General features: G+C 39.4%; 1 protein-coding gene across 1 annotated transcript in view; it reads right to left on the bottom strand.

The window, feature by feature from the left end:
* Positions 1 to 201: 201 nt before the first annotated feature.
* The window catches only part of RIOK1 (RIO kinase 1), a 19,035-nt gene continuing 7,770 nt past the window's right edge, over positions 202 to 11,466 (bottom strand). The window contains exons 6-17 of the mRNA XM_086901116.1: positions 10,662 to 10,754; positions 9,831 to 9,943; positions 9,623 to 9,703; positions 9,008 to 9,094; positions 8,307 to 8,444; positions 7,584 to 7,687; positions 5,817 to 5,923; positions 5,182 to 5,247; positions 3,453 to 3,572; positions 3,117 to 3,170; positions 1,906 to 2,055; positions 202 to 424 (exon numbers count right to left, since the gene is read on the bottom strand). Of these exons, the coding sequence (XP_086757242.1) occupies positions 314 to 424; positions 1,906 to 2,055; positions 3,117 to 3,170; positions 3,453 to 3,572; positions 5,182 to 5,247; positions 5,817 to 5,923; positions 7,584 to 7,687; positions 8,307 to 8,444; positions 9,008 to 9,094; positions 9,623 to 9,703; positions 9,831 to 9,943; positions 10,662 to 10,754 (1,224 nt within the window). The 3' untranslated portion in view covers positions 202 to 313. The remainder of the gene's footprint in view (positions 425 to 1,905; positions 2,056 to 3,116; positions 3,171 to 3,452; positions 3,573 to 5,181; positions 5,248 to 5,816; positions 5,924 to 7,583; positions 7,688 to 8,306; positions 8,445 to 9,007; positions 9,095 to 9,622; positions 9,704 to 9,830; positions 9,944 to 10,661; positions 10,755 to 11,466) is intronic.

Genomic DNA, 11,466 nt, shown 5'->3' with positions numbered 1-11,466 from the left:
TTTGCTTCCATACTGAAAAGAAGGCATGGGGAGAAAGAACACAGGAACAAATCATTGTGAGTTTAGCAAAAAGTCAAACCTGCACAGGTAATGGATTTTTGCAGGCACAAATGTTAGATTCATTCTTTCCCATCAAGAAACATGTGTCATACACTCTGTTCAAACAATTATACCATGTTATTAACAAAACCACCCTCACAGTTTATACTGTGTAAGTATATAAATAAAGGATCTTTAATTTTTTTAATAAAGAAAAAATGATGGTCCGACTAATCCACAACACATCATCCCTTTCTTTGAGCCAAAGCTGATTTTATTTGCCTTTCTTCATTTTTGCAGTCTTTTCTTTCCTCTTCTTCACATGCTTTGGGATTTTGGTTTTTCTCTTTTCTCTTTGGGCTTCTTTAACCATCTTTTTCCTTTCCTGTAAGGGATCAAACACAATTCATTTAAAGCAGAAGGGAATGAAGAATTTTAAGCAAGTCAATCGTTACATTAACAAGTTAATCAACACATGACATAATGTTATCAAGACAAAGAAATTTTAAAAATCAATAGGAATGGTGAGAGGAAAAAAAAGGGAAATACAGGTTAGGGGTGGAGCCCAGACCTGCACACTGGTAATGACAAGGCAAAATTCGAACCAGTTAGAACCTGAGTTTCATGCAACCTTTGAAGAAAGTGAACAAGAGGCACTCTTAACTCACGCTATTTACACCTAGGATTACAACAGGTTGTCTGGTCTACATTTTCTGCTACCCACAGGGCTACTACAGTATGTGTTTCTATGTGTCATGCAAAAATATTGATCCAGTGAGCGCTGATAACTCAGAGCAGGCTGATCATCAGCAGGACCAGCAGGAAAGAATGCCATACTACTGCAACAAACTGCAAACCTGTGCCAGACACAGAAGGGACAAGACTCAAATAGAAAACAAAAAGTCAGCAAAGTGGAAGGGTCAGGTAGAAGTAATTGCTGCTAATCAGTTGTTCAAACTACAGCTAAACACACAGGTTACAAAAAAACCCCACATCTCACACAAAAGGAAGTCCAAATGAAAACCTATCAATTAGGAAGAGAAGTGGACAAGACTTCCCTGCATCACATCTGAAAGGCAGCAGCTCTAGACTGGCAGTGTGTAGTAGAACGCTATTTTTTATTTGATAGATATGAAATAGCTTACCTTTTCAAGGAAGAAAAACCTAAAATGCAATGTTCCAAATCTTGAACCCCTTAAGCCTGCAAATTTCACCCTTCTTCTTGCACAGCACCTAAAAGGCTGCTGAAAGGTTCTCACTCATGAGTGATACTCTGCAGGAAAGCCTCACCAAAACTCAGCATACTGTTGCACAGTTTAGAAAATGAAACCTCAAAAAAACCTTAAACCCCAGACCCTAACCATAATCCCTTTGCTGGACTGCATTACATCTCTTGCCCACAGCAAAGCTAGCCAAGCCTGTACTAATGGTACTGCAAAAGCCACTGTGGTACAAACACTGTGGTCACCAAATCTCCAGTTCTACAGATCAAGTGGTCTCAGCTGTCTGGGCATAAGGAGGTTGGTTAGGGATCACAGCCACCAACCTGAACACCAAAGCCTGGAAGAGTAGCCAGAGGGACTGAAAAGCTGCCCAGGCTTTTACTTCGTGTAGCCCTGTAATTCCCTGTAGAGATCTCTCTTCTAGCTTTGCCTAAGCTGCAGAAAGCTGTATTCCACACTGCTCTACATAAAACCACCTTTAATCGAGCATTCCAAATAAAATTCACTGCCTCTGCTCTTGCTCTCCACAACAGGAAAGCTCCACACCTTGCTTCAGACAAGAAGAAGAATCACTAAGTTTGGATTTTTTTTTGTGTCATATAAGCAAAGGTGGGAAAAAAGAAACAATTCCCAGCCAGCTGACCTTTTTGTCCATGCTAACTTCAGCGGGTTTATCTTTGGGATGTACATATTCTTTACAGCCTGAATCAGAGTCCTCTGAGCTGCCACCACCATCATCATCATCATCAGAGTCTGTTTCTGAATTGTCTGCCTCTTCAAGAAGTGCAGGAATCTGCAAGATTTATCAAGAATTATATCAAATCAAAACCAAGAAACCTAATGACACCATACACACGCATATATATATACACAATGTACATATATATATATTCACAACAAAGAAAACAGAATCTGCTGGAAAGAAACCCTTGAGCAATCTGATGTTATCTCCCTTACCACCGCCCTCACTGAGTCTCAAGATAAAGAATGAAAAGTAGGTTAAGCCAAACTAAGAACAAGGAACCTAAAATGTACAACACAGATTCTTTTAGGTCAGGGCTCAAAGCACAGCTGCTATTTGCACTCCAAAACTAATTTCCCTAAGTTAAACAGCAATTTGCTAACATATGTGGAACCCTATTTTTAATTATCTTTGGATCATGCCCAAATCTACCTTGGGGGCACTGTATGTATTGTATATTGCAAACACAAATATCTGCACTGGAACACTCACTTATTCTTAAACAAGCCCGGAGACTGTGCTACAGCCTGATCCCATCCATATTTATATTTCAATTTTAAATCAAGACTCTACACCACTGCTAGAGAGCAAAGTAAGGAGGGGGAATCCACACAGGGCTTCTGCCTTGAATGACATGGCTCCAAGTGATCTGCATCCAACTTCTCATCCAATGTAGTTTGCAGAAGTGTCACTGTCAAGTACTTCAAATACAGTAAGACATTACATTTTATGCTTTATACTGGAGGACTGTTCTTTATGCAATATTACAGCAAAGATACCCTGAACATATCAAAACTTGCAGTCGTGCAACAGTTTAAATCAATTATCTTTTCCATCATCAGAAAACACTTTCCCTCATCTTCATCTTAACTTTAGAGATCATGGCCATAGCAACGATTGTAATTTCATTCTCAAGCAACCCAGCACCAGCCACAGTGCAGGGAAGCAAATTCTGTGTTGTGCAGACACATTGCCATGACAGACCCATCCTGGACACAAATGGTCACTCTGCACACAAGAGGCTTCTTTCATGGTGCCAGCTGCAGGACCAGGCATTTTCTGAACTACTATTCTGAAAATGGCTAAAATGAAGGATTTCAAAAAGACCTCACCTTCTGAACACCGGACAAATCCTTCTTCAGTCCTGTCACAGTCTGGTAGAGAATCTGCTCCAATGGAGAGAAGAATAAATTACATTACCAAATTATGTCTCAATTTTTTGTGCCCAGAGAAAATTTCTATCTAAAGATAACTTTAAAGAAATACAAAACAGGATAAAATCCACAATGTTAGCATTAAATACTAACCAGACCATTTTAAAGTAGAATACAGATTTAGTACTCCACACCTTCATAGCAAAGCTTCTGTTTCTGTTTGTTGCTAACAGTTACCAGTAAGAATTCATATTCCCTCTCTCTTTTTTGCAGGGCCTCAGCATGTCTACTCACATTATCTTGCTGAATATTCAATGCCATATCCTCTTCTTTCAACTTCATCATTATGTCCACATCCCTCTCATAATTTTTAACTTCAGTCAGAGTTCGAGGTATGTAGGCCTTCTTAAATACCTAACACAGTGAAAGGAAACACAGACTTACTAATTTACATATAGTGTCATGGTGTTTTTCTCTCCTAATTAGGCATCCTTAGGAGAATAATCACAATCAGAGAAACAACAAAAAACTCATCCACTACCATTCAAACTACAGAGTTGTTTTTTGTTTGGTTATTTTTTGCATGAGTAGACTTAATGTGCAACCTAGACATTATTGACAGATCACAACTAATAAGGCTCCTTCCTTAGCGTGACCCACACCAGCCTACTTACAAAGTTCTCCAACCATCTCTTAGCCTGTTTGAGTCCTAAGGTTTTCTATCCTAAGAATTTTTGTAATGTTTTTATTGCAATGTTCACAATGCCTTCAGGAGGCAACTCCATTGAAATGCACTGCTAGAATTTAATCTCTTTATATAACAATACCCACTTCAACCTACAGTCCAACTCAAAAATGGTACTTGCAGCAGTACAGTACAATAAAAACTAACTGCAGTATCAACAACATACTTAAAATTAGTCACATTTCCAGCAGTCTTTCACCAAGCTTATGACCCAACCAGCTCAGAGATGTGTTTTGCTTCTGTTTCATGGTATCAGTTCAATCCCAGCACAGATTCAGTGCACTTCATGATCATCACTGCTCACCTGAGAGCTGTGCACAAAGGACAGGCCCCCACTTCCACAGAGCTGCCCTTACTCAGCTCTACTCTTTTGCAAGGGAAGTGGCACAAATTAGCCATGGTCACATGGAAAGTCTAAGAGAAATTAACTGAACGTAGATGCTATTAAACCACCTCTCTTACAGGTCAGTACCTCATATAAGGAGCAACTCGCTTGCAGAAGATGGGCTTGCTACCAAACACTAGAATCTGACTCTACAGCTCAGTAGTTTTATGCTGAAGCTACACTGGGAAACAAAAATCATCTTTCCTTGGCAAAGCCTGAAGCAGTTAGTGAAACCTGCTGAGCTTCAAGACAAAAAAAGTCTTGAATAAATCAAGTAGCACTGATTTACAAAGGACGCAGGGAACTTTATAACACACAGATAAGAGGTTTTAGTTGGTTGTTGGTTTTGGTTTTTTTTAAACTCTTCTGAAACAGATAGTTAAGACTAAGATAGAAATGGTTCTATCTTTACATCAAGCATTTCCAAAACATTAACAGCTTTCTGTAATTAAGATGACTTCACTTAGTGTAAAAGCAGTAGAAGAAATAAATTAGAACGGGAGTGGAGCTAGATGGGCAATTTGGCCAATGCACATATCCAAATAGCCTGCTTCTGTATCACTGGTCCAAAACCACCGGCATAATCAGATCTCTCCACTCAGGATTTTTGTTAACTAGACATGAACTGGAAATTACATCAAGGCATCTAGATGTGAGCAAACAAACATGTTTAGGAAATAGAATATTTGCCTTCTAACAGCTTATTGCTGTCAGCTTTTACATACGGCATCCCTTAATACTTCACATCTCAGTTAGGTCAAGACATCTCAGTATCGCAAACAATGTTTTGTTTATCATCAACTGTACTTTCTTCCAAAGAAAACAGAACATTTTTCAGTGTTCAGAAGAGGTAAGGTTAATATTAATTTCATTGCAGGAACAGAAATCCTTACTTCCTCATCCACTTTATCTTGACTGGATCTTTCCTCCTCTGTTCTTTTCGATGCTATTTCCATTGCCTAAAGAAATACAGAACATTATGAAAGTTATCATTCTTTAGACTCGCAGCACTAAGCCTTTAGAATCACACCCAACTATTCCCATCTGCGTTTCTCCCTGCGCTCCACCGTCACTCACAGGCACTCCAGCTTTCCCTATGGGAATGCCTTCAGCGACACCTAATGGTGACCAGCACTGCTGTGAAGCACACTGACAGCTGCAGATCAGGGACTCGTAACAGAGGGAAAAACACACCTGCTGCTCCACATAAGCACGGTAATATTTCTGCGGAGCTCCTCCTTGCCAGAAAGGAAGAGCTAACTTAAAACAACCTGGTTCTTATAGCATCCCAAAAAAACATTTGAGTCTTCATGATTAGACAGACTTTCTCAGAAAACATGCAATGAAAGTAGTTTCACCCTGCAATGGTATAAATGGAAAAGACCTATATGCATTTTTGAAGCACTAGCACAACAATGTCATGTGCTGGCTTCCTTCTAGTAGGATGCAGAATAAATGAAATGATGGAGCTTGAACGAGATCTGATTTTACTGTCCTCTCACTCAGTAACAAGGCCATGAGGTCTTACCTTAGTCAGGTAGTCATCAATGTTCTCACTTGTGATAGAAGGATCAGTAATAAATTCAAACAGCTCCCTTACTGTCATCACTGCAACATTGTGCTTCTGGAAAAAGTCTGCCAGAAAACAGTGGAAAGAAAAAACCCATAAGTAATTCCATGTAACATACACAGCTCGTATGTTAAAGTGACAATTCCAGCAAGCCAACATATCTGATGACTTAGGAAAGTCTTAGCAGCACGTTCTACATCATATGGAGTTTAGTTACCAGATGATTCTTGGCCGTCTGAAACAAAACTGTTCATCTCCGAGATATACAACAAATACTAAAAGGATAAAAACTGCATAAATACAAAAGCCAATTCAATCAATTCCAGCAGGATCCCAATGGAATATGGGTTAAGAAGTAAACAATTCAAGACAGGTGTAGTATTTGCAAGGACTCAAATTTAAAATACTGTATTTCAAATAAGGAATGGAGAACTCAAACTTTTGCCAGAGAGAAACAAGTTGTCACTGAAATACAGTACAGCCTAATTATGATCCACCCAAAGGGGAAGACATATTGATGTCCTAGAATCTTCCTCACTACTACTCTCAGAATTGATTTCTTTAAATCAATTATGACCAAATTCGTGGGCTGCATTTCTGTTCTGAAAAGCAGTAGTAAGTGACACTGAGGATGCTGTTAAATAAGTATTTCCTACTAAAATTCCCAGGGGATCTCTAACTGTGATAAATTAATCATAGAGTAAAAATTACTTCATTTTGGGGCAGCTCTTTGTGCCCACAGAACCACATATCTCTGCAAAGATCACACCTAGGGCAGAACCAGGTGTTTCTAAGAGCCCCTGCAGAAAGTTGAGACAGAGAAAGCTGCAGACAGAGAACAAACAAAACAACACCAAAAACACTGCAACTCACCGAGACACTAGAATATCTAGGGAGAGTAAGCCAAAAAACATGAATAAAGAGCAAGGGTGCAACTAGCTGAGCCAGAAGGAAGTTACCAGAAATGCATAACTGAAAAGGAATAAGGAAAAAGTACAAAGTAGCACTGGATATCAACAGACAGACAGCATGCACACAGTTCTTTCCTAATTATGCATCAGACTTTCAAGAGTCTCTGTAAAATAAGAAAAAAGGCAATGTGAAAAGAAAGGGGGGACAAAAGCAGCCTATAATGAGAGATTTTTTTGTCCTCAGGGACACACCCTACCAGGAGGTGTGTGTCTGTTACACAACATGTATATTCACACATGAAGACCAAATTCTCAAGAGAAAAACAAACTTAACTTATCAAAATACTATGACAAGTGATAATATCTCTAATTAATTACTCTGTGCCTCAATCCTCTCAGGTGCCCTTAAGTGCAGGGAACTTTGTAATGCACAGAAATGTCCTGCCAGCTGAGGAATTCCAGATGTGGATTCAGCTCACAGAAGGCAACTCATCAGTATGTCTGCACAGTATTTTAGGGGCTAGTTAAGACTGGGGTGAGCACTGCTGTAGACTGGGAGTGATCTCAGATCTGTCCTGAGATTCAGCCATGTGACTCATTTCAGACAGATGATTTCTAGCAAAATAGGCTGCACTACTCTGAATTCAGCAGAGTACACTGCTCCCTGAGGAAGTCACGAGACCATAGAAGAGGCAGTATTTCAATGGAATTTTGACAGCTTCTACAGTCAGTTACACCTGAAAGAACATAAGGTGAACTGAGTCCATCCTGCCCAACAGACCAGCTATCAGAACCTGAAGCGCAGCCCCCTCACCGTTAACGTTGGCACAATCCTTGCGCAGGAACTCCAGCGCATGCGGGTGGTCGTGCTCCACGGACTGAGACACGTCAATGATGTACACATCCCCTCCGTGGTACCTGCAAGGAAAGCCCACACAGAGCTGCACCAACTCCACCAGACTACTGAGGGGCAGCAAAAAAATACCTGAACTTCTTTCTCCAGCATACACCTTGCATTGTAGGGCCAAGGTGGCTTTTTTCAGGCAATTCTTTCACTCCTCTACACAAGCTGTGTAATTAAACATTTTAAAAAACCAGTCTGCTCATGAACAAAAAAAAAAGCAGAGTGGTGCACTAAAAAGAAAAAAAAAAACCAACAAGAAACAAGTTATAAAAATAAAGCAGTCAAATGATACCTTACTAATATAAAATACCTTATATAAAAATTACACCATATTAATTTTTGCCTAAGTTGACGGGCTTTTTTTCTGGTTGTGAGGGGATTTTGTGAGGTGATTTTGTTGTGGTTTTTTCTTTCTAATTTTATGAGGTTTTTTTGTTTGTTTGCCTGCTGGCTTTTTTTAACAAAGAAAGCTCAGATCTGGGTTAAAAGATACATGATTAATTAGATAAGTTACAAAACCCAGTAACGATAAGTACCCCGCCCTCGCTGAAGGGTATATCAGTACTCTCACACAGAGGTTGCCAATACATACATTTTAGATGTAGCAATTCAGAGCAAGGATTAAAAACATACAGCATATTAAATTCACTGAGATCTGCGTGAACAAGTCTGGCATCTTGGTACATTCTTCTCATATACTGGATGATCTGTAGGTACAGCTCCCGGACTTTGGAGTCAGACAACTGAGCATTCTTCAGCAGAGGAGCAGGCCTTGAAATTACAAAAAAAAAGTAAGAGAAACTAAATCCTTTTTCCTTCTTCACACCAGCTGCAAATGCTTTAATTGCTGTGCCTGATCTTTTCACTCCCTGAGTGTTTCAAGCAAGTCAGGATGAGAAACCGTGTGCAAGGAGCCAGCAGGAAGGGCAGCAAAACTTTACTACAGACTTGACAAAGATTCTGGAGCTCTATTTCCAACAGGACCTAATTTGGACCATGCTGAATTTATGTCAGGAACTACAAAACAATAAACTATCTTCATGCATGATTAGCAAGCCTTTCCAGCATTAATCTCTGGTTAAGCCACTTTATGAATTAATTTTGCGCACACATGAAGCTTCAGAATCACACAGACTGCCTGCAGTAGTAGCTGACAGATGTCTGGGACCATTCCTCAAATCACACATGCACGTATTAACTTTACAGGCTTAGAAGTATCTGTAGGCAAATTTAGAGGGTTGGTTTGTTTGGTTTTAATAAACTTCTAGGAAAGGCTATTACTAAATAAAAAAAACCCAACCAAACAAAAAAAATTATTTTCTAAAGATACTTACCTATCACCTTTACCAATAAAGCCCATGACAAGCACATGACTCCTTAGCATAATTGGCTCTGGGCAAGGTATCTGAGCTGTATTCAATCTGAAACACAGGAAGAAAGCCACAAAAAAAAAAAAAATAAAACCAAACTCTATTTGCTTTGCACTAGTGCATAAAGGACCTCAGCAGCTTTGAACATAACACAGTGAGAGCTCAGGAAACCCTCCCTTGTGAAGAACTAGGAAATGCACACAAAAGGCCACAACCATTTTGACCCTTTTCTAAGCATTCCTGTGTCAAAAAATCTTTAGACAGTTCAGGTTAATCCTAGATTAACCTATATCACACAGCATGCTGCTGCTCAGCAGCAGCTATTTCTAGCTTTTCCTTGCTGTTCAGTCATGTCAGACAGAGCTCAGACACTGAAGAGCTTAGTGCATTAGCAGGAAAACAAAAGAAGATCTTTATTCTTCCCTCCCCTTTTCTCTCCCATAATGAAGCTTAAGACACTTTCCTGAACACTCCAGAGACACTACAGGGTAGCCACAGTCTAGCAAAAAGAAAGCACCTCGTATAAACTTAAAAGTTTCGGTAACCTCTGCATGATTAAATAAAAACTGGGAAAATCACCTTATTAAATTCCTCATTTCTTTTTCAGCCCACGTCTTCACCATTTTTCTTGGGTTGCCTTTGCAGTATCCATGACGAAATCTTTAAATAAAAAAATAAAAGACAACAGGGACTCTCAGTCTATCAACACAGCATGAGCACCAGTGGTTTTAACACCTTTCAAAACAATCCCTCTTCCCCAGAAAAACCAGGCAGAAGTCAAACTCACCTGAATTCACCACTCACATACTTATCCCGATCTTTAAACATGAGAATAGAGGTTTTGTAAATCTTTATTGCTCTGCTCTCTCCATTTGCAGTACTGGCATGATATACATTTGCCTATCAGATTAAAAAGGGAAGAAACAACATTAAAGAAAAGCTCTTTAAAGCAACCTAATCTTCTCCTCATTCTGACACCTGGAAAAGAGTAGATCTTGCTCCAGCCCCCATGTGGCACCCAGCTGAAGGAGACTGCACACAGGGCAATCCTTCTTCCACCAAAGGCAGCTTACAGGAAGTACATAAGATGGGGTAGGGACACAACAATGCCCTCAGAATAAAATCAACACTGCACAAGAAAACTGCCTCATCCACACTTGGGAGACTGAAACAAGCCCTTGTGTGAAGGGTTAACTTGAGCCTGTGCACTGTTCAGGCCCTAAGGCACGGCCCAAATGCCTCATGTTTCCACCTCTACACAGAGCAGAAGCATGTCTTTAATCGGAATTATCTGGGTGTCTATGGGGTTTTTTTGGCACTATTTAATACTGTGGGTATACATAACTTCACCAAAACTTTATGTTGAAAAATGCAATTAACATCCATAAATTTAATATAATATTAAAGCATTCTTACAAATATTTCATACTTGGGAAAACTGGTTCCCTTTAACATAAACAACTTTTTTTCTTAAAATAATTTCTTATCTATCAAGCAACACAAAAAATGTAGAACTAAGCCAAATTATTTCGCTACATTTTCTGAGCATCATAAACTTCCACCCAGCTTACTGAAAAAAAACCAAAAAGCCTACTACATTATTTGCAATACAACTTACTTCTTTCCCTGTGCTGATGCAGCCATTGATTTCTGATATGATACCTCTAGAGAGCATCTTGAACAGAATGATTCGGGTCCTTGGGTCCAACACCTCAAATTTAATACAGAGAAGTCAGCAGAGGAAAAAAAACCACAAACAACAGTGTCCAGTCTTACTCTCATATTAAAGGGCCCTTGGCCAGACTGTTCTCAAGGGTCAAATAATAATCTGAACAGCAACCACTCAGAATTTTGCCATGAATCTAGGACGATATTTCACTTTTCCTTCAAAAATTTTTTTTCTTTTTTTTAAATTAAGTAAATGACTTCAAGCTAACTCAAGAAGAGACAAAAAAAATAATGTCCCACCCATAGCTGCATTAAATGTTTTAAAGGAAGATTTTTCTTGGGATACAATTACCATGACTGAAATAGAACAGCCATGTGGGCTCAGGCCAGTAATAATTCAGTCTTACTAAAGAAGTAAAAAAGAAAAAAAGCAAACTCAGCATTTTTTTCTTCTTCTTTGGAATTTAATAAAAGCTGAAGATTAAATTCTGCATTACACATATGAACAAGGCACAATTTTTTGTTAAGCACAAAAATGAGCTCTAAAATGTTTATGGAACCAAAGTTAACCTTCATATGAGGGAGGGAGGGAGAGGAAGAGAGAGGAAGAGAGAGGAAGAGAGAGGAAGAGAGAGGAAGAGAGAGGAAGAGAGAGGAAGAGAGAGGAAGAGGGAGGAAGAGGGAGGAAGAGGGAGGAAGAGGGAGGAAGAGGGAGGAAGAGGGAGGAAGAGGGAGGAAGAGGGAGGAAGAGGGAG

The sequence above is a fragment of the Cyanistes caeruleus genome, chromosome 1, assembly GCF_971803275.1.
Source record: "Cyanistes caeruleus chromosome 1, bCyaCae1.hap1.1, whole genome shotgun sequence".
Lineage (NCBI taxonomy): Eukaryota > Metazoa > Chordata > Aves > Passeriformes > Paridae > Cyanistes > Cyanistes caeruleus.
The sequence above is the reverse complement of the archived record's forward strand: the minus strand, read 5'-3'. Positions and strand labels throughout refer to the sequence as shown.